Here is a 24,294-nt window from a genome sequence, read left to right on the forward strand (position 1 = left end):
TTTGTATCACAGCAAAATCCCAGCTACTTCATTTATTGCCTTTTAGACTAGTTTTGTTTGTGAGGTACTAAGCTAGGATAAGGGATTGCTAGGAACGAGCTGATTCAAGCTCAGAGGAAATAAAATATGTTTTATTTATCAAAAAAGAATTATAACAAGACCTTGCTTTCCAACTGAAAACATGTGTCCCATGATGTGTGGAACAGTATTTAAGCAATGAAATACATTTCCAATGGTCATTATTGCGCCGCCTTCTTTTTTTAAAGAAATATTTACACTCATCTCTCTTAAACAAATAAAATCAGAAAAGTCAAATTTGAAGAGATTATGGACTGTCAGGGAATGTTATAAAAATAATCTGACCTCAGTGACTGAAGAATGAAGGTCATCAGACGGCCCGGCACTGACCAGAGCTGCTGCAAGAAGGTCCCGCAGGCCTTGCAGCATCTGCCTCAGGATCTGACGCTGGACACGGAAAGACACAGCCAAGAAGGATGAGACCGCACCAGGTGATTCTTCAGATGCTACATCTACAAGGGCACTGATCCTGGAGAGGGATCTTTCCCTCTCTGGGTGGAGAAATGTCTGGTTGAAGAACACAGTACCCAATGTTGTAAAAAGTGAAGATTCCTATGGAAGCCATAACTCATGATTTGGAAACAGAATTATGAAAAAAATACAGATTAACAATTGTACCTTTAATGTCTTGTAAATAGCGCTTAAAATTCCGTTTTATACACTTGATGTCTGAAAACAAACCATGGCCTTTTTAAAAAAACACAAATTAATTCCTTAACCATCCTAGTATGCAAGAGAATATTTGAGACCAACATTTTTATAAGTTTTCTACCTTTTCACTGAGGAATTTGATGTGAAATTAGAACGACAGCTTATTAGAAAATAAAGTGGAAGAAATTTTTAGTCCTTTGAGGATTTTTTTCATGCATTTAATCATTTGCGCTTCCAACGGCAACATTCCCTTATTTATAAAGGCCTGTGCAACCCTCTGGACCCATGGTTTTGCACACGCTAGGCATCTCAATGCAATGATTCCTACTCTAAAAGACACTTTCACCACAAAACTTTTTTCCCGTAATGAGAAGTATGAATGAAATATTCCAAACATTCACTAACCCGACAGAAGTCTGTGAGAAACAGCAGTGACTTTCGCTAGAGCTGTGGTTCTTACCCATCTGTTCCAAGTTCTCACGTAAGCAGGTCCTACCCTGTGGGTGCTCTACGCCCATGACTCTTGTTAGTCCATCCTGTTTGGACTTAGTTGGTCCCATGCTAACCTGGTCAGAGTGGAGGAGTGTGTGTATCTGTGTGTGTAGCATGAGTTGGTCATGCTGAGGAGATCCATTGGGGTGGAATGTGGGGCAGTAAGCAGAAAGGTGGGCATCAATTCCCTAGGAAGTTAGGAATGAATGATTACAGTTAAAAGATATAGGCAGGGAACAGAATACGTAATGACTGAAAACATGGATCTTATTTTCTTGGTACCTTGAGAAATTTGTTTGTTCAAGTACAGATGGGCAAAACAGTTTTGTGCGTCTTGTCCCCATGCCCAGTTCTCTAAGAATTTAATCCTCTTCGAGGACTCAGTGACGCCCATTCTTTGGGCTCCTACTACTTGGTGGCTCGTGGTGACTGAGGACTCAGGTCTGCAAGCCCACAGCCTTGTTGCCCTTCATCAAGAAAGGGTTAAAATTGCTTCTATGAATGTCTAAAACAATGGCTCTGATTTCACATAAATAATCACAGACTCGATTCAGATGAATATATTATTCTAAATTAATTTTTTTCTTTCAGACATTTATATTCCATCTACCCTGAACAATGAATTGAGAAAAAAATAGCCACCTCCAAAGCCTTCCCAAGAATGACTACTTTTTGAAATGACACTTTTTGTACAAACTGAACAAATGAGACAGTGACGGTGGCAGGAAACTGGGTGAGACTTCAAGGCGCCGTTTTCTTCAAGTCTCGAATCTGTTTAATCAAGTAGTTCTTCTCATCGGTGAACTGCTCATCGTCCGTCCTTTCTTTTTGGAAGCTGCTCAGAAACTCGATGAGTTTGGGTTGGTTTTTTAGTAGAATCTCCACAATAGGCTGTGCTTTGTGAGGACTGGCCACAAACACCTGAAACATGAGAAACAAATACCTAGGACAAGGAATGCACATCAGGGAAAACACGGATCCCACCTGTGTCTCATTTGTTACATGTGTTAGTAAAATACAGAAAGCCCCAGATTATACTTCCTTATTGAGGAAAATGAGTGATTCCCCATTCATATCCATTTTCTACAGAGAATATACAAATATATTCAATATATTTAAATTATATATGTAATCATATATTTAAAATTACCATTATAACTAAATATGTGATTAAAAAAATAAATAAATACATATAATTCTATATAATGAAATAGATAATATATAAATATAAAACCATATATATATAAATATTCAATATATATAATATATTGAATATACTTAATATATTCATCTGGCTCAAAATTCAAAAAGGACAAATGTGAAAAGTCCCCCTCTCACCTCCTCTCCCTGGAGTTCACCAATGTTATTATTTTCTTATGTATGTGGAGCTTTAAAATTTATAACTGCCTAGGTCCCACCTCCCAGAGACTCTAGTTCAGTAGATCTAGAGGGGAGGTCTGTCTCTCTGTATTTTTATAAAGTTCCACAAAGATTCTTATGTGTACTCCTAGTTGAAACCATGATCCTGGGCTAATAACTCAGCTGTACTATAAAAGACAGTGACAACTGTAATAACAGGACACAATAACTCAAAACTATAATGCTGGGACTTCCCTGGAGGTCCAGTGGTTAAGACCCTGTGCTTTCACTGCAGGGGGCGTGGGTTCCATCCCTGGTTGGGGAACTAAGATCCCACATGCCGTGAGGTGTGGCCAGAAAAAAAAAAAGAAAGAAAAAACCAAGCATATTAAAAAAAAGAAAAACTATAATGCTGACTGGTACAGTATTTTGCAAAGGACACACTTCCTAGTTAGATGCTATATATATAATGACATGACCAGAATATCCATAAAACTGTTGACTGCTATATAGCTCTCTGGTTTCATGTTCTGGGCTCCCCACTCCTCAGAAGGGCTGAGTGCTTCACCACCAGCCCCTCTGCACACTGCCCCCTCTGCACACCGCCTCCTCTTCCTGAACCTCCAACAGTGCACAACTGTGGCCAGTGATCAGTTATGGAGACAGTGGGAGCTACAAGGTTGAACCCTCAAGCTTCCTCCAATCCAGCAAGCATGAGGAAGGAAAAACTACACCAGGATGTAAAGGACCTATGAGAGGGAAATGAAAAGCTGTGGAGGTTCAAAGGAGGTGGAGATAACATTAGATTTCTGAGTTTGGAACAGGAAGGGCTCATGGTGTAGGTGAAATGAGAGTTCATGAATCAGATTTTCTCTCTTTTTTTTTAATATCAGTTTGGTAGTTTGTGCATTTCTAGGGATTTGTCCATTTCATCTAGGTTATCTAATTTATTGATGTACAGTTATTTGTAGTATTCTCTTATAATCTTTTTTATTTCTACAAGGAGGTTGAATCAGTAACCAAAAATCTCTCAACAAAAGCCCAGGACCAGATGATTTCATTGGTAAATTCTACAAACTTTTAAAGAAAAATTAACACCAATCCATTTCAAATTCATCCAAAAAATAAAAGACAAGGGAATACTTCCTAACTCATTCTATGAAGTCAGCATTACCCTGATACCAAAACCAGACAAAGCTATCACAAGAAAACTACAGATCACTGTCCTTTATGAATAAAGATGCAAAAATCCTCAACAAAATACAAGCAAACGAAGTCCAGAATAATATTAAAAGGATTACCTGCCATGACTAAATGGGACTTACTCCAGAAATACAAGCATGGCTCAACATAATAAAATCAATCGATGTAATACACCACATGTACTAGACTGAACTGCATCCTCTAAAAAGATGAATGTTCAAGTCCTAACCCTTGGTACCTGTGAACATGACCTTATTTGGAAATAGGATGTAATCAAATTAAGATCAGTTCATACTGAGTTAGCTTGGGCCTGAATCCAATTACTAGTATCTTTAGAGGAAGAGGGAATTTTGGACACAGAAACACACAGAGATACGCAGAGGAAAATGCCATGTGAAGATGGACACAGAGCTTGGAGTTATGCATCTATAAGGCAAGGAATGCCAAGGATTGCTGGCAACCACCAGAAGCTAGGAGAGAGGCATAGATTTTCCCTGAAAGCTCCAAGAGGAACCAACCCTGTTGACACCTTGATCTTTGCGGCGAGCCGCCTCCGACCAGCAGAATGACGAGTCGCCACACGCAAGATTCTTCTCGTATCACACTTTATTGGAGCACAGCTTGGTCAAAGAAAAGATGGAAGGAAGACACCGCAATCCTATAGCAGTCTGCTTATATAGGGATTAAGAACATGTGTCGCTCTGTGATTGGCTTTCGCCGATGGTGCGACTTGTGAGCCAGCATCGGATAGGTCGCTACTTTAAAACCTCATTAGTATACTTAGCGCAAGCGCAGTGGCCACAGGAAGGATGATTCAGCTTACTTCAGCTTCCTGCTGCGTGGCAGTTAGCTGACCGCGCCCTACAGATCTTGGACTTCTAGTTGCCAGAACTCTGAGACAGTGACTTTCTGTAGTTTTAGGACACTTAGTCTTCGGTACTTTGTTATAGCAGCTCTAAGAAACTAAGATGACATATTAGTACATTGAAAGAAAACCATATGATCATTTCAGAAAAAGTATTTGACAAAATCCAACACCTTTTCATAATAATAATAATAAACACTCAACATGGGACAACTAGATATCCACATGCAAAAAAATAAAGTTGGACCCTTACCTTGCACCATAAACAAAAATTAACTCAAAATTGATCAAAAAACTAAATATAAGAGCTAATAGGGCTTCCCTGGTGGCGCAGTGGTTGAGAGTCCACCTGCCAATGCAGGGGACACGGGTTCGTGCCCCGGTCCAGGAAGATCCCACATGCCGCGGAGCGGCTGGGCCCGTGAGCCATGGCCGCTGAGCCTGCACATCCGGAGCCTGTGCTCCGCAACGAGAGAGGCCACAACAGTGAGAGGCCTGCGTACCACAAAAAAAAAAAAAAAAAAAAGAGCTAATAAAACTTTTAGAGGAAAATATAGGGGTACATCCTCATGACCTTGTATCTGGCAATGGTTTCTTAGCTACAACATCAAAAGCATGAGCAACAACAAAAAAAATGGATAAACTGAACTTCATCAAAATTTAAAAATTGTGTGTATCACAGGACACTATCAAGAACGTGAAAAGACAATATACAGAATGTAAGAAAATATTTGCAAATCATATATATGATCAGCATCTAGTATCCAGAATATATAAAGAACTCATACAACACAACAACAAAAAGACAAACAACCTTTTTTAAAAAGGGGCAAAGGGGGACTTCCTCGGTTGTCCAGTGGGTAAGTCTCCGCGCTCCCAATGCAGGGGGCCTGGGTTCGATCCCTGGTTGGGGAACTAGATCCCGCATGCATGCTGCAACTAAGAGTTTGCATGCCACAACTAAGAAGTTCACAGGCCGCAACTAAAGATCCTGTATGCCACAACGAAGATTCCCGTGTGCTGCAACTAAGACCTGGCACAGCCAAAACAAACAAATAAATATTAAAAAATAAAATAAAAAGGGGCAAAAGACCTGACATTTCTCCAAAGAAGATATACAAATGGCTAATAAGCATGTGAAAAAATCCTCAACATCATTAGATCATTAGGGAAACACAAATCAAAACCACAATGAGACTAGGCCAGCTACAATTAAAAAAAAAAACAACTAACAATAACAAGTGAGGAATGGAGAAATTGGAACCCTGTACACTGCTGGTGGGAATGTAAAATGGAGCAGCCACTATGGAAAACAGTTTGGTAGTACCTCAGTAAGTTACACACTGGATTACCATAAGACTGAGCAATTCTGTTCCTAGGTATATACCAAAAGAATTGAAAACATTTGTTCAAACAAAAACTTGTACATGAATATTCATAGCAGCACTATTCACAATAGCCAGAAGTCCATCAGCTGATGAATGGATAAGCAAATTGTGATATATCCTTAAAATGGAATATTATTCAGCCATAAAAATGAATGAAGTACTACTGATCATGCTACAACATGGATGAACTTTAAAAACATTATGCTAATAGAAGAAACTGGACACAAAAGGCCACACATTATATCATTTCATTTATATCACATATCCAGAACAGGTGAATCCATAAAGACTGAAAGCAGGTTAGTGATTGCCAGGGGCTGTGGGTAAGAGAAAGCGAGGAGTAGTTGCTGAATGGGTGTAGGGTTTCCTTTTGGGGGGATGAAAATGTTCTGGAACTAGAGAGTAGTAACAGTTGTATAACACTGTAAATACAAAATGCCACTGAACTGTACACTTTAAAATGGTCAAAATGGTGAATTTTTATGTTATATGAACTTTACTACCATAAATTAAAATTGTTACTTATTAAAAAAAAGTACCCCAGGCTCGTTTACATTGTTACACAAAATGCCTGATGTTTACAGAACACCTAGTATGTTAGGAAATCACATACTGGAGCCAAACGTGTGGCTCCTCTGGCTACCATTAGTTTACAAGTGAGCTGCTGGGAAGTTTTAGCTAGGAACTGTCTGGCATTTGTGGTAACGACAGCAATAACTCATAACAGTCTTTATTCCCAAAAAATTTTTTTAGAAGATTAAATATATAGAACAAACTAAGCTTCTCTGTTTGAATCCAAAATAAATGTGAAACGTAGTGGAATTTGCAGACAAGGCATCACTGGATCAACTCTACTGAATCCGTACACTGTACAACAGACCTAAAAAAATGTTCAATTTGTTTTCAAGTTTAAATTTTTTCCTTATTTTTATTTTTTTATGGCTTCTGAACTCTGCTGCCTCTAAAGGTAGTTGCTGATTAGTGGTGACTAATGCTCTAATGTACAATTCCTTTGGGGCATCCGGGACACTGAAATCAAAGCTTGAGATGAACCTTTCATGAGGACAACCATTCTTGTTCTGTATACTTTTTCAGGTGAATTGTCAAGCTGGCCTTTGGATTTTGGAATAAGCTAGGGTGGAGCTTCTTGTTTTCATGGAAATGGCTTATTGTGGCCAACTGCTAGGATCTGAGCAACAGAGCAGTACACTCAGACCCATTTTCGGCAATGGCCATGCCTGAGTTCCAGCAGCTCTGAGAGGTGAGCCAAAAGGCACTGGCCATCCCCACCCTCTAGGTTCGAAAGACAGTGGCAACATGGTCCTTTGTTATTAAGGATGTTAACAGGGAAAGGAAAGAAAGATCAGCTCATAGCTGATCCCTAAATTCACGTTAGCCATATCTCTGGAAGAGGCAGGATCACAGAGACAAAGGTCTCCTGAACCTAGTATCTTAGAATTAGACTTTTGATTTTAATTTAACATTTTGCAAGTGAGGAAGCAGATCCAGATGGATTTGCCCAAAGTCACTGGTGGCAACCGAGCCACAACAAAGACCCAGGTCTCTTGACTTCCATGACTTCCATCTAGTCCTTTCCCATCATACCATCCTGTTCGCCAATAGCAGAGAAAACATGAAATGGCAACTCATTCAAGTCCTTGAACTTTTCAAGCAAGCTAATGAAAATTGGCCACTAATAATCTGGCAAAGACATTTTTAGTCATGTGTTCCACATTTTCTGTACTTTATGAAAGGTACCTGGGGAAAAAGACTATTAATAAAGAACTGTGAGAAAACTCTAGGACTCAGCTGTTACTTTTTCTAAATAACAAAATATTTTTGGCAAGTAAACAATTCAGTTTGCCCTTCAGTGCAACGAACATAGTTAGGGTCCAGAGTAAGTCCAGTTTATACACATACAAGTAAACAAGTGGTCAACTATTTTTAAATGCACCTATTCTGTCCAATAATGAGATGATCCAAATTCTGATCTCAGAGGATGGAAGTAGGTTATTTCTATTTTGCCACCCACTGAATACTTCCATAATACTGCATTTTGGAACCAAGTTATATGAAGCATGTTCTCATCTAGGATGATATATTAAAATTCTGTGGGAGCTGGAAAGACAAGACACACAGCCTTCTATAATTTCCTCAGTCAAAAGGCAAGGGTCTTAAGAGGGCCTATCATTTTATACTCTGCAGGCATTTTCCTGTCCTACAAGAGCCTATTTTTGTCTCATCCAATTTGTGTTTATTCTTTATTAAATAATTCTAACACAGAGAAGAGCACAGCAATAACATATGAGATTTCAAGTTCCCACCATAGAGCTCTATCATTTTTGCCAAACTTGCCTTCAGAATTTTAATAAAATAAAACATTACAGATATAATTAAAGGCTATTAGACATTTCTTCATGATATCATTCTCTTTCCTACCCCTCCCCTGAAGTGACTGCTATCCTGAATTTGGTATTTATCATTCCCATGCAGGTTTTTAGACTATAACTGTATATGTCTGAATCCATACATAGCGTTGTTTTGCATGTTTTTAAACTTTAAATAAATAACATCCTTTTAACATTTGCTTATCCCACTCAGTGTTTCTGATACTTATCTACACTGATTCATATGACTCTATTAATTTTAACCCATTACTATATGCTATTGTATGAATACATCACAATTTATTTTCCCAGTCTCCTGTAGATACCCATTTTTTTTTCCATTTTACAACATGCGAAACAATGTTGCAATAAACATTTTGGTACAGGATTCCTTATGCATGTGAGCAAGATTGTCCCTAGGAAATTGCCAGAAAATGAGATTTCAGGACTGAAGAGTATGGACACTTTCAGTACTTTATTTTGCTAAATTGCTCTCCCAAGTGCTTGTACCAATTTACAGTGTATGACCTACTGCCCTCCAACCTTACCAAAATTTGATGTTGTCAGACTTAAACATTTTTGTCAATATGAAAAATGTAAAGTGATATCTCGTTGATATTTTAATGGCCATTTCCACAATTACTACTAAGATGAGCATCTTCACCTATTTGTTGACCAATCAGGTTTCCTCATCTGTAAATTACCAACTTGTATGCTTTGCCTATTTTTCTATTGAATTGTTTGTCTTTTTCTAAATGATATGTCAGTTACATGTGTCACATTCTGTCCTGTTTTTCATTTTGTTTATGATGTCTTTTCAAAAAGAAGTGTTAAATTTTAATGTAGTCAAACTTATTTTCTATTATGTTTTGTGATTTTTAATTCTTTTTAAAAATTCTTCCTTCCCCAACATCATAAAAAGTCTCCTATTTTCTCTTTTAAAAGTTAAAAAATTTTGCTTGTCAAGTGTAGATCTTTACCAGAATTTATTCTGAATATAGCGGAGAGTAGGGTTTTCTATATGAATAATCTATTACCCTAGAACCATTTACTAACAGTAACCCTTTCTTCACTGATTTACAATCCCCCCACTATGAAATATCAAATTTCATATTTGCACAGGCTTATTTCCAGGCTTTTTACTCTGTTTTGTTGTTCTATTTATCTATCTCTATGCCAATACAATATTGTCTCCATTTACTATAAATCCATAATAAGTCTTAATATATGGTAGGATGGATTTCCCTACCTTGTTTTCCTTGAAAATTGCCATAGATAATCCCAGGCCATCGTTCTACCTTACAAATTTTAGAGTCAGCTTGTCAAGTTCCAGGAAAAGTTCTGCTGGGATTTTGATTGTAATTAAATGGAATTCATAAATTAATTTGGGATTTGAACTGCTCTAGTGGTCTTTTGGACAATAAAGATGTGGTGGCTGAAAGATGGACTAAAATTGTTTTTTACCTCTCAAAGGAACAATTACATACCTTATAAACTGCCATGTCTCCCATTTATAGACTTATAAATTCAATCACTGAATATACATTATAAAGGCCAAAAAAAAAAAAAAAAGCCTGGAACTCTCTGAATCCTTAATTCTACTCTAGATACCTATCCTAAGAAAATAATCCTAAATATGGAAAAAATTAGCTGAATACATAAAATGCTCATTGTAGCTACAAATTGAAAATAACCTAAATATAAATGACACAGGAATATTTAAGTAAACTAGAGTAAGTATACCCAATGAAAAACTATAATGCCAATAAAACTACTGGCTCTTTTTAAACACTATATATAACAACAGTGAATTAATGTTCACTTACGGTATAGCATTGAGTGATAAAATTAGTGTATCAATTGTGTGTACAATGTAAATACAGCTGCAGAAAAAACCTTCAAATATGTGCACAGGAAAATAAAATTTACTAAAATCTTTACAATAGTTAAGTCAGGGGTATGGGATTATAGATTAGATTTCTTCCACCTACCCTACTTTAAACAAATCTATTGTTTAAAGTTTCTAGGAGATGATTTTATTACTCTTACATCAAAGAAAAGATATTAGAAAGAAAAAGCAGGTGTTATATGGACTACTTTTCTTTCAAAACGAATTAAAATATTTCTAAGCAAGTAACAAAGCAAGCAGTACTCAGTGTTTCTTTAGGTTTCACTTAAAGTTCAAAGAAACACTTCAGGCAGAAGCAAAGCATTCAAATTCTGACACAGGTTTTCGGCTTCAACTCAATCACTGATTATTTTAGTAACTTTTGGGAAACAGTATTCCCCTATTTTCTCAGTGAAAAAAATGAAAATATGTCGAGATATGGATTAGTTAGCAAATCTTTTAGAAACAAATGGGCATTCATTAAAATAACTCTAAAATTTCACCTAAGTCATGCAAAACAGAAAGACTGCCTATTTAATTTTCTCTCAAGTATAAAGGAGGGTACACAGTAGGGAGTTTGCCATTTGCGACTGGAAAACAAATGCCCACATTATTTCTGCAGCTTGCACTTTACCTTAAAGACATGAAAGGCTTCAAACTGGATGTTGGGACTTTTATCCCGGAGGAGGTTCATCATCAGTTTGAGGTTCTCTGGCTTGCTGATGTACTTTGTCATGATGGCAAAGTTGTGCCGGTCCAGGATCAGTTCACCTAGCAGCTACAAAAAACACAGAATCAAAGTAGAATCTGTCCGAGAGTCGTCTTATTCAAAATATATCCCACTTCTTCACACCGGAAAACAAAATATAAATGTGAGTTATGAATGTTGATATGAAAAAAATTCAGAGTCCTTAAGTACATCTTAAAGCATAGGCATGGAAGCTGTAGTTATTATTAAGTTATTTTTAAACCCTTTTCATACAGTTTTGCTAAAGTCAGTGCTTAATGCATTTCTGAATCTTTTTTTTTTAAGCCAGTCATTGCTACTGCTTAAAAAAGCTTTCTCTGCTGCCCTCATCAAGAGCCAGCCAGAAATAAATTTATTATTTTCACCCCTTACTTTAATGTGCTTCCCAGTAATGTACTGCTCCTTAGGCGTTGAGGTAGGATAAGAATAAAAAAATTGACTTAACAATTATACCTTCCTTATCTGAATAAATATACTCTAGTAGCTTGCTGGAAAAACAGGTTATATTAAGTGACTCTTACCTTCTCCCTAAATTTTATTACAAAACCTGATATAGAGCCAGAAAAAAACTCTGACCCTGAATTCATATGAAATTTAATATGTGCAGCAAGTTTTTATAAAAAAGTAAAGCAAAACATTTTCTGGTGACAAATTATTAACTCCTAAAATGTGGCATTACTCCATGTTATGAACTGGATGTTTATGTCCCTCTAAATCTCTATGTTGAAATCCTAATCCCCAGTGCGATGGTATTAGGAGGTGGGGCCTTTGGAAGGGGACTAGGACATGAGGGTGGAGCCATCATGAGTGGGTTTGGTGCTCTTATAAAAGAGATCCCGGAATGCTGCTGGCACCTTGATCTCAGACTTGCCAGCACCCGGAACTGTGAGAAATAAATGTTTGTTGTTTAAGCCACCCAGTCTATGGTATTTTTGTTATAGCAGCCCAAACAGGCTAATACACTTCAAAACAAAATAAAAATACCAAGAGTGAGAATAGTTGAAGACCCCCTAGCAGCATATGGTTGAACTTTTATTCTCACTGTAGTGGTAGCAATTCCTAAAGCTTCAGCAACCAGGTGGCTGAAATGTACCCTTAACGTAATTTTATATATGATATACTTAATGATGACCAGTGTTGGATGTTAGATGGTCACCAGTTAGTCTCAAACATATGCAAATAGTAATTGTGTAAATTTGTAGTCTTCATCTTTCTTAATCTCTCCTCAGCATCTAAAGCTAACTGGATACTCTCCTGGAAACTTTCTTTGTTCCTGGTTTCAAGGCCACCGCTTTCTTCTCTTTTCTTACCGCTTGAAGCGAGTTCCTATGCTGCCTGTTACTGATTCCCCTTCCCTTTAGGCACTATACATGCAGGGATTTTCCAAGCTGTATTTTATCTCTTTATCTCTCAACAATCTCATCTATGCCCGTGGCTTCAACTATGACATCCAGGAAGATGTCTCCCAAATCTATTATACATCTCTGTTTTAATTTCCTTCCTAAACTCTATACCCATATTTTTAACTCCCTGCCCCCCACCCCAAGCCCTGGTTGAACACTTAGCTGGCCTATCACACTCAACATCTCTACAACCAATTCCCCTTCTTCTCCTTGTTAATGACATCATGATCTGCTAGTCCCCTGGGGAAGACAGTTGAAATCTTTCTCAGCTCTTTTCCTTCCTTTACTCCTCATACCAAATCTATATCTAAGATCTGCCAATCTTCTGTTTTTAAATGTCTTGAACATCCTTCGTTCCATTTTTACTCACTCAGACCCTCCTACCTTCCATCTGGACTACTGCAACAGCACACACAATGGTCTCTTTTTCAGTCTTCACCCAATCCAACCCATTCTGCACATTATGTCAAATGAATCTTCCTGATGATCAGCCTTATTCATGTTACTAATGCCACTTATAACATGAATGAATAAACAAACAAGTATCTAGATTCCTTTGAACTGGGGATAAAAATTGAAGTCCTTAGTCTGGCATTCAAAACCCACTGTGACTGGAATCATTTCTACTGCATCCTTTCCTCTGCCCCCTCACTTATTCTTTCTCATTCTTCTGCTTCTGTGGCTTCACTACCCTTGCTCCAAATTTTTCCCAGCTTTACTGAGGTATAATTGACAAAACTGTGTACATTTAAATTGTACGTCATGAAGATTTCATATGTGTATACATTGTGAAATATTTACCACATGCAATTTAATTAACACATCTATAGCCTCACATAGTTACCCTTTTCCTTTTTGTGGTGAGAATGCTTAAGATCTACTCTCAGCAACTTTCAAGTATACAATACAGTATTATTAACTATAGTCACCATGCTGTATGTTAGATCTTCAGAATTTATTCATCTTATAACTGAAAGCTTATACCTTTTGACCAGCATCTCCCATCCCCCTGCCCCCCACCCATAACCACCGTTCTACCTTCTGTTTCTATAGTTCAACTCTTCTCCTCAGCTGAATTTCCTCTCTTGCCTCTGTGCTCTTTGTTTTTTCCTAGCTGTACTCACTTTGCCTTGCAGTGCAGAGTTACTCATGAGCTTATTTAGAATATAAGCTCCATAAGGGCATGTGTCAATTCCTACTAGTATTTGTATCCCTTATAACCTAACTGTGTGAGGTGTATGGATATTGTTGGTGAAATAAAGTCCAAGCAACACAGAATCCTCTCTACAAAGTGTAGAAAAGAAAGAAAGTAGTTTTATTATCGAATACACATATTCAGAGTACAACACTGCAGGTAATCTACAAAAAAGGCATTACGAAGACATAAAATTCTACCTTATTTATACAACCAAGCAGCTACAATCCAGTACATATATATACTCTCAAGATGAAAGATAACTGGTCCCCTATAAGAGGACCAGACAGCGCCATTTGCTGTGCACCCTTTCATAGTTCACCCTGAATTCACCTGGCCATTGAAGTAGCCATTTGTTTTACCTCATTGCTTTTATCCAACTAATGTAGAGAATAATAAAACTTCTCTTATCTCTCTGACAAGCAAATGGTTACAGCTTGGAGAGGAGCATCAAGGTTAAATTTTCCTGTGATAAAGAGGAAGGAGAGCTATCTTCCTAGATGTTTACACTCCAGGGGGATGGCTCCCGGATTCTCAAAAAAAAAAACAAACCAAAAAACATTCTGGGTTGTAAAGCTGACAAGAAGCTTCTAAAGATATATATGTGTGTGTGTGTGTATATATATATATATATATATATATACACACACACACACATATATATCTTTATATATATATACACACATATGTGTATATATGTAGCATCTATGTAAATATAGATTCTATGTAGATATATATTTATTTAAAATATAACATATTTTATATGTTATAATAAAATATAATTATAATATAACTCTGGTGGTCCAGTGGTTAAGACTCCATGCTTTCACTGCAGAGGGCATGGGTTCGATCCCTGGTTGGGGAACTAAGATCCCGCATGCTGTGTGGCGTGGCCAAAAATACATATAAAGCATACACACATACACATATCAAAAGGTCTTATAGCAACAGAGCAATTTCATTTAAAAAATTTAAAATTTGTATACATACACACATTCAATAAATATTTGTTGAAGTGACATTTATGAGTTAAGTTCAGATTAAGTCACTTCAATTCTTATTACATGGGGATGCCTATATATAAATTCTACCCAATCTATCCTCTGTTTATATAATTTCACTACTTTTTGGAAACAATCAATTATGTTAAATCATTTGGCCAAAAACACTGAATCTTTTAGCCATTAAATATTAATCTATTAATTAATACTGACAGTGAAAAATGCTGCATTTCATAGTAATACAAAGCATTATACAGGAATACTATACTAAGTAAAAGGAAAAAAATTCATATTTTTTACTTCTTTAACTTTCATGTTATAGGCTTCATAGTATACAGTGAAACCACGCACAATAATGAGTTTTTTAAAAACTCTGTGTTTTAATGATATTAACCAGAGCTCTCCCCAAATCCAGAATTCCACCAAGCTTCTTTTGAATTATAATCTTTCTAGTGATTAAACACCAGGCCTCTGAAGAAGATAAGATATAAATTCCTAAGCTATGTCACATAGTGAAAGGAATTTCTCTGTTAATTATTTTTTATTGACACCAGGAACCTAAGCACCCCAAGATAGTTCAGAAAAATTTAGAATTTGATTAACAAAAGGCAGGAGGTAGCAACTACTTTGGAATCAGAAAATAGCCTAGTAAATACACTGTTACAATAATCTAACCTCTCTTGTTTTCTAAAATTATGAAACATCTATGTGCAAAATGTTACAGAATCCAGAGATATAACCATAGTAAAATCAAAATAGAAGATACTGCTACCACAGATCTAATTACCCAAAGGAAAACCCAACAGCACACAGTGGAGCTCTGCAGACAATGTTCTGATGAAGAAAAGAGCAAACAATACTTAAGGAGCTCTTTCCTTGAATAGACTGATACAAGACCATCTTAGCAATATCTCTGCCTAAATCCAACATTCAAAAAAGGCCAACTCTTCAGTAACGATTTTAGCAATTTTTACATTCTTGATATACTTTATCTACCTTTTACTAGTGCTTTTCACTGTCTAACCAGTGCTTGGTTTTACCACATTGTAAATCAAATATTTGTGAGACAGTCAACTGTAAAGGATTTTAAGTGGGAATAGCAGCTCATGTAGTATGTGTGGGTGCATTAATAAAGAAAGAGGCCTTATGAGTGGGCTGGGGCATCTGTAAATAAGTAGAAAACAATCAGCTTGAAAAGGGAGAGTTTAAAGGAGACTTTCTATACCACATGCAGTACAAAGTCAGATGCTCTTTGCCATGTCACTGGAATAGCGCTGAGGTCTTCAGCTGGAGAACTACGTGAAAAGAGGAAGAGAGGCTGGATGGTGGAGAGCCAGGTGGCAGCAGACAGAGGTGAGAAATGAGTCTTTCTTGCTCCCCTTTGCTACCCGCTAAATTTGTATTACATGTTGTAGTAATCATACATCTACTGGGTTAACAGGCTTCGATTTTTAAATGCAAATGCATCCTGGTAGGAAAAAGTCTAACTCAGACCCTAGTCCCAATTATTTATTTAGAATAGATTGGTGCCTTCAGTCCAGAGACTGAACTCTGGGGACAGTGACGAGGAATATTTATTAATGAAATTTATTTCAATTTTCTTTAGCAAATATATGCAGGTCTTACCATGTGGTAGGTTCTGCTCTAACCATTTTACAAATATTAACAAGGGAACAGGACAAGGTGGGGTTGAAGGCATCCTGAGAAGAGAATGAGGGCAATGGGCACATGGGTAGGAGGGGATGACAGGACAGCAGGAAAGAAAAGCAGGAAGAAGGCCAAGAAGGGAAATGTCTGGGTAAAAAACTGTAAGCTTTATAACTTTGCCTAAGGCCCTAGAGACAGTCGATCACAGAAAAATTTGTCACAAGTTCTTATCACTGTGGAAAATGGTACAAGGATAAATTCTAAAGTCCATGATCCTCAGCTTTCTTGATCCCAGTTTGGTTCAGTCACCTTAGTTCATATCAACCCCTCTACTTTGGCCCAGTATCTGACAGGTTCCACTGAAAATAGGAAGGACTTGGAAAATTTATGAGCAGTTAGCTATATATTGGCCCTTCAGAGCATCGTCACCTCTGTTTACTGTTCCAATTTCCAGTCCCCGCCAGGATGACTACCTCTGTAACACAGACAAGCTTTCCTGGTTTGACTGTCCTTGTGTCTATTCTTTAAGTACACGGCTCGCCCAACAGGATGTATCCTTATCTTCAACTGCTTTTAAGAAGCTTTCTGGACATGGCAGAGCACAGCATTGATGTCTCTGCCTTTGCCTGGAGCTCCATCTCATTAATTCAGGCTCCAGCACAGACAGCAGAACACCCATGATATTTTTCTTCTATGTGGATTACTCTGTACGGGTTTCTGCACAAGGAGAAACTCAATCAAGAGTGCTGAATGACTGGCTGAAAATAGTACACTGACCTCTCCATCAACAGGTAAAGCTGGAGCAGCAAGGGCACAAGTACAGGGGAGAGTGGTCAAGGCTGACACATAATCATGGGGAAAGTGAATTCACAAATATGTGGTACAAAATAGATTTAATTTATTGCTTTAGCTTAAAACTATCAAATATTTAGAAACAAATGCATTGTTCTACAATGTCATCATTCCAACATTTAAAAAATAATACTATATTTTTATAATTAATATATAAAATAATATGAATATATAATAATATAAAATAATATTTAGTAAGCTCAAGCATCATACAAATTGCTTGACTAAAAACAGCCAATTATTATCTGCCAAAAACATTCTTTTGAATATCTGAGTAGGATCTGAAGGGCAGAGATGCAGCTCTAGCCAATGTCCTACTCCCTCAGGAGCTGTCCCACCTCCTCTTGACCAAATGGCTACTTCCAGGCACCTTTTCACTGAGGGAGGGAAGGCCACTCACAGATGGATGTGGCCCAATTCTGCTGGGTCCCTGTCTGATGAGGGAGAGAGGCATTTCAACAGGCATTTCATAGGAGATAGAATCTCAAATCAGAAACGCCGTTTGGTTACATACAAATAAAAACATACCCCTCATCCTGTATTTATTCTGTACTTATTACTTATACTGTTACTTCCAAAAAGTATTTGAAGCAGGGCACTTACCTCGTTTTGCTACAAAGTACAGTCATAACGTTGAATGTACTTCTCAAGTTACAAAAAAAGAGAATAATTTTTCTCTATTTATTTGTCCACTATTAAACCTTAGTCATTTACTAACAAGAATATCAACTTCTGGAGACTCTAACTTAAAGAAATTTGATATTACCTTTAAAGATTGTCTCTTAGTCACATAATTCTCAGACTGGAGCAATTTCTCATAGTCTCCAAAAATCTAATGAAAAGAAAAGAAATATTAGAGTGTAAACCCAGCAGTGATTTCTCTGCATTAAGTTTGCTACTTCTCTTTGTTTTATTTTAGTTCTGTAAATTAGAAATTGAGTAGAAAATGAAGTAATTGAGTCCTCCCAATAAATCACTTTGAATAAAACATCTGTTAACTCATCTAATGAGCTACAGGATAACTCATTTTATGACATTTTAAAGACATTTTAAAGAAATCTGTTTATGTAGTCTTGCTGATAGCTATTAGTCTGTGAATAATTTGAGAAAAGATTAAATACACTTAGCAACTCATAAAGAATCAAACTGTCAAATTCATAGCATGAACGGGTAGAGGAATAGGGCTGCTTCTGCCACATAATGGCCATGTTAATCCCAAGTGGCCTCTCTGGGGCACTTCCACTCTCCCCAGAAGCTAGGGGACGCTGGTGATTGGGGTCCGTTTCCTAATGTGATTGGTCGTCAATCACTGCCCAGTCCCTTTGGTTGAACACAGAGTGCCAGCGGCTGGCAAAGCTCAGTGTCAACCTCCCATCACACATAGACATACTCGGAGACCACTCAGGTGGGAGGAGCAAGCCTGGCAGAGAACTGAAGGCAAGAGAGCTCAGGGGCTGAGGAGGGTAGAAAAGGGTCCTGGGCCTCAGAGGAGCAAGTGCCAGGTGTGTGTGCGTGTGCGTGATGAGGGGAAGCTGTGCACACTGAAGATAATTCCTGATAGAGAATTAAGAAAGTGAAAAGTAAAAACAAAATCATGTAGCTCACATTAAAGTCACAGTAATTATACTCTTTTACATAAAGGACTTGTTTATTCTAATTGTCATGGAACACAAGGAGGATTTTTCACTAAATCTGTCACACGAATGTCGTGGTAAATTTTAATTGTAACTATAAAATGCAAATACACGCAGATAAGGTATTGTTGACTCCCCAAGCTATCAGTTTCATTATTTTAGGTCATATATCATGTTCTCCAGCTTCAGGTTTACTGCTAAAGAAATATGAAACTCAAGAAGTATGAAATGTTTAGGGAGTATGAGTTCTCAGAGCTAATGTTCAGGTCAGTGTAGCAGGCTCAGCATCTGTGAAACTACTAAATTACACATGAAGTGACTATAGATACAGAGACAAATTTAGGTAAATAAGAGTCAAAGAGAATGAGTTTATGGTCTCTCAGATTATTGCTTATTATCCTTGAATGCAAACTGCACAACACATTTATCTCACTCATCCTATAGAAAAGATTAGTAGTTAACACTACAGGTTTTGTCATAAACTATCTTTGCCCTCTTTATTTTCATTTATTATAAATGTAACATCTAATGAGTCTTTAACATTCCATCCAGCATCTATAGTTACTGAACAACTAAACTATAATAACAATTCATTTCCTAACTTCAAAAATATGTGATTTTCTTTTAATCTTTAAGCTTTTGGATATCTCTGGCAATAATCTTTTTCTCCCTTCATGTTTTACACTTTGATCAAAGTTCTCCAGTTGATCCCATGGGTATTCTCTTGATAATTTTAGGATGTGAAAATCACTTTTGATTTCATGATTATATTGATAATTCTTAATCTCAAACCAAAGGAAGATCAGCAAACAACTTATGAATAAAAAATCCATAGTTTAATTTCTGTGACTTGGATGTATGAAGACATAGGATACTGATAGGGTATTTCATATCTTCCCAGAGTCATCTGTTTCCTTTTACATTTTTGTGTGGCTAACTAGAAAATTTTAATTTACATAGTGGGTTGCATTGTATTTCAATTGGACAGTACTGGTCTAACGCAGCTAAACTAATACTGGAATAAACCTTATAAAGTTTTGCTTCTAGGTTTGTGCTACGTTTAACTTTAATTATGCTATTCCTATTGCTGATACACTTAGCAAAAGCAAAGCAGCTCTTGGATGGGTCTGTTCATTCAATATTCATTTAACACCACCAAATGTATGGCACTGAGTTAGGTATTAGGGATGTAAGTAATAATGATAAAAATTAATACATGGTACTATCCTAAAAACTTTAAATCTTGTCAAATTCCTACAGCAATCCTATGAAGCAGGTATTATTAATATCTTCATTTTTTGGTAAGTGCAGTAACTTGTCCGGGATCATACAATTAGTAAGAGGTAGAGCAGGATCCTGAAGCAAAGCAAGTGGACACTAAAGTCTATACTGTATTCTGAACCACCATGTTTGACAGATAAGGTTCCTGCCTCCCAGGGAGCTTAAGAACCAGTCAGGAAGATATAAAGACACACCATAATAATACAATGTGGAAAACGTGTGAGAGAGAAGGAGAGAGGGAGAAAGGGAGGGAGGGAGGGAGGGAGAGGGGGAGAGAAAGAGACAGAGAAAAAGAGAGAGAGAGAGAGAGAGAGACAGAGAGAGAGAGAGAGAGTGTGTGTGTGTGTGTGTGTGTGTGTGTGTGTGTGTTTGGGGGTGGGGGGATTACAGAAAGCTTCCTAGAAGAGTCACATTATGCAACCAGGCAGGACCCTGAGGGGCCTTCCCAGGAACACCCTCCTGAGTCCCCCACTTCTTGTTTGTAAAAAAGCTTCAGCCTCCTAGGTCTTCCCCGAGTTTCAAAGAGCAAATTTAATCAGAGAAGTGAGAAAATGCAGAAACAAAGGAAAACAGCCAAGCAAGACAAAATAATAATAGTTTAGCCATAAAACAAAGTCAAGGATCTTTTGTTCCTCCTCAAGGTCTATAGATAATATCCTGAGCCATATCCTTGAGTTGTTTTGCAAATACTGAAACCCTCACCAGGTGGAAGAAGTTAACTGCATACTGTCCACAGGCATGTAGACCTCATACTGGTTGGAACCAAAAGGTTGATGATGTTAACCCCTGAAATACCACCCTGTCACCTTACCACCAACCAGTCAGAAGACTGTCCATGAGCCAATGAGGCACCCTGCAACCCTCACCCCTTCCCTGAAAACCATTTGGGATTGGGGTCTTTTGAGCATTAGCCGCCCCACATTCCTTGCTCGGCCTTGCAATAAATGTTGAATTTTCCTTCATCACAACCCAGTGTCAGTAGACTGGCTTTGCTGCATGTTGGGTGAGTTTGGTTCAGTAACAATTATAGCTAATTATCAAAAGGTTGAGATGGATTCACCCTTAGAGAAGGGAGTTGGAAGACATATATGTATTTTGGTATTTCTACTAGTAAGTAAAACTAGTTATCAAACCAAGTAAAATATTTATATTAGTAAGATGGGGTGCTTTTCCATTTGGAGTTTCCTACTGCCTCTTAAGGGCAACATGGATGCTTTTAAGTCAAGATCAAAGTGAGCAGGTACTAGTTGTTTCCTGGAGCTCCAGAGCACAACAGGAAGAGATGTGAAAAACGAGAAAGCCCTGATCTCCTGCCATCCTCTATTTTCCATAGTTTCTTGATGACCTGACTTCTAGGTAATAAACCAATCGGGTGTATGGTTGGTTTCAACTGTGTATCATAAATAGGAGTAAGTGCTAACAGATCTAAGAAGGAGAGAGAGAGAGGAAGAGTGAATGAGGTAAATACTTAAAAATGACTTCTACTTACAGTGTCATAATTTTGTTCTAAGAAGTCTGCTACCAGCACTTTATGTCTGGTCAGTAAATCCTAGAAAAAGAACAGTCAAGTGAAACAAAATTATTATAGGTAACAAATTTTATAAATCTTTTTCTTCTAAGATTTTCCAAGTCCATTAATTTGAAACATAAAAGTTTCAGAATATTTTCATTTACATCATTAAATTACTTCCATTCTTAGTTTAAGATGTGAAATACAATTTGTTTCATGCTAAAAACAGCAGAGTGCTTTAAATTCATACCATAGAAATAATTCAACTAGTGAAACAAATGTCACCTAACAGACAAGTGTACAGTATATTTCTTCAAGCCATAACTCTACATTGTGAAAATGATATAATAAATATTCAAATAAAGTCTATATCTTTTTAAAATGTCATTAATAACCATTTATTAAAAAAAGAACTCTGAATGTACTAAAACCATATCTCACAAGTTAACAGATTTTCAATGATTAATCTTTAATTTTTCTTAACCACTTTTGAAACGTAAGTGCCTAGGATGCTGGGAAGCACAAGAATGACATGTAACAGGGCCATCTCAGCATCATCCTGCTCTTGGGTTAATGGGCTGGGAAGTGTTGTTCAGTTACTAAGTAGCACAATGCACCCTTTCAAAGTTGAAGACAAGTAGCCTGATCTAACTACAGACATAACTCTCGGAAAATTGAACAAAAGCATAAAGGAATGTTTGACTGAAAATTCACACCTAAATTATATCCTTAATTCACCTTAATGTTGGAAGAAAACAAGCGTCAGCTAATCCGTTTAACATGCTTAAGGGCTAAATATCCTGTCTAGGTACTATGCAGAATTTAATTAAAAACCTAACAAGAATTTTCAAGTTTTCAAAAATAAATTCTTATACTTTAATACATATTTAATTAAAGCTTCTTAAAAGCATATACAAGATACACAACATAACCTCACAGAGAAAAAGAAGGCAGCAGCAATGGTAAAACTCACTTATTTCTATTTCAATAAAAAGTTAAATATTTAAAGCACTTTGCACTACAATTTTCTTTTTTTTCAGTTTTATTTTTATTTTTTAAAATTTTTATTGCAGTATAATTGATTTACAATGTTGTGTTAGTCTCTGCTGTGCAGCAAAGCGAATCAGTTATACATATACATATATCCACTCTTTTTTAGATTCTTTTCCCATATAGGTCATTACAGATTATTTGAATAGAGTTCCCTGTGCTATACAGTAGGTCCTCATTAGTTTGCACTACAATTTTCAAGTTCAAAAATAATGAGACTGGCTATTAATTTCATTTCATATTACCTTTCATCACAACTTGATTGACCATTGGGCCTATCAGTGGAGAAATGTACTTTTTTCCTCAGAGGAACATGTAATACTGTTCTGGAATCACAATTTTAAAATGGGAAAATCCTCTAAGGAATTCATTCCTGGTCCATCTCAGGTCAAAATTCAAACCAGTTCCTATGTCAGGGGACACCTCAGAGAGTAAGGTAGTTCCACAGCATTCTTTGGGGTCCCTAATCTTTTTCTAAGTGGATATTCGGGACGCCTAGTTTTCAGATACTCTCTTCCCCAATCTCCTGAGCAGTATCAGTGATTTTCTAAGCTGACCCAGGTTAGAAAGTTCTCTCCATGGGCTGCAGCAGACACTGTGGATGGCTGCACCCATGGGGTTCTGCATCTATTATGACAGTCATCAGCCTCAGGTATGAGGACCATGATCTCCCATGGCCTCAGGCCCTGCACATACCCTGATGGTGGCAACGGAAAGAGTACTTTGCAGATGAGTGCTGCTTGGAAAGGTTTTCCATTCACTATACATTAGTGTTACACCAAAGAAAGAGGAATAAGGAGGGGGTTCTGTTAGTAGCAGCTCCTTCAAATTCTAAGGGAAAAAAATAACTTTAAAATCCAGTAATAGAAAATATAATATGGTAGGGTAGAATTCCTCCAGCACACATGTATGATGGATACAGCCAATAAGTGATTCGTGCACATACACTCTTACACTTGAGTGTGTATACATTATATATACATAGATATACCCTCCAATTTATATACATAATAAATGTATGCACAAAACTGGAGGGATTATACAATATATATATACACACATATATAGCATAATACATAGACAAATACAGATGTTGCATTATTATAGATCAAATAACTGAGTGGGAGAAAAATTGCTAAGATCCTACCCCAAAATGAAAAAGCAGAAAATTGCCAAGAAAAATAAAGTTCAAATTTTAAAGAATTCAAAGTTAAAAAAAAGTATTTGAAATAGTGTACTCTTTCATCCCACCTCCTAACAATTGTTTTGACAGGGCTAGGTTCTGCATAGTCTAAGTATAATGCTAAAAAAATGTTGATATTGATATTTTAGTGAATTCTTCACAGCTTGGGAGAACTCAGGGTGCAATGACAGAGGCAGACATGCAATGGCAGGGACACGATACTACATCAGCCAGCAGCAGCTGCATTTATTGAGTTTTTACTACGTGCTGGAGAGTGTGCCGAGCACCTTACATACGTTATTTCTAATCTTCACAACTCCGCAAAAACAGAGATTATTTTCCTCATCTCACAGATGAAGGACATATAGCAAGTCAGGTGCAGAGAGAGATGGAATTCATACCACTTCTTATCATGTTGATTCTTAGAGGGAGAGGTGAAAGAGATTGTGGTTGTAAGGAGTCTTTTTTGGGAAAGGACA

At 37.1% G+C, this 24,294-nt stretch overlaps 1 protein-coding gene across 8 annotated transcripts in view; it reads right to left on the bottom strand.

The window, feature by feature from the left end:
• Positions 1-110: 110 nt before the first annotated feature.
• Positions 111-24,294, bottom strand: part of CAB39L (calcium binding protein 39 like) — a 101,883-nt gene continuing 77,699 nt past the window's right edge. For 7 of the 8 annotated variants that reach the window (XM_027116318.1, XM_027116324.1, XM_027116325.1 and 4 more), the window contains 4 exons: positions 21,562-21,621; positions 17,924-17,989; positions 10,946-11,089; positions 678-2,142 (listed from right to left, as the gene is read on the bottom strand). In XM_027116318.1, the coding sequence (XP_026972119.1) occupies positions 1,963-2,142; positions 10,946-11,089; positions 17,924-17,989; positions 21,562-21,621 (450 nt within the window). In that variant the 3' untranslated portion in view covers positions 678-1,962. Of the gene's footprint in view, positions 2,143-10,945; positions 11,090-17,923; positions 17,990-21,561; positions 21,622-24,294 lie in introns of all 8 variants that reach the window. The other variant, XM_027116321.1, reaches the window with a different exon arrangement.

Source organism: Aethalodelphis obliquidens, unplaced genomic scaffold (genome assembly GCF_003676395.1).
Source record: "Aethalodelphis obliquidens isolate GAN/ISIS:26980383/991018 unplaced genomic scaffold, ASM367639v1 scaffold16, whole genome shotgun sequence".
Lineage (NCBI taxonomy): Eukaryota > Metazoa > Chordata > Mammalia > Artiodactyla > Delphinidae > Aethalodelphis > Aethalodelphis obliquidens.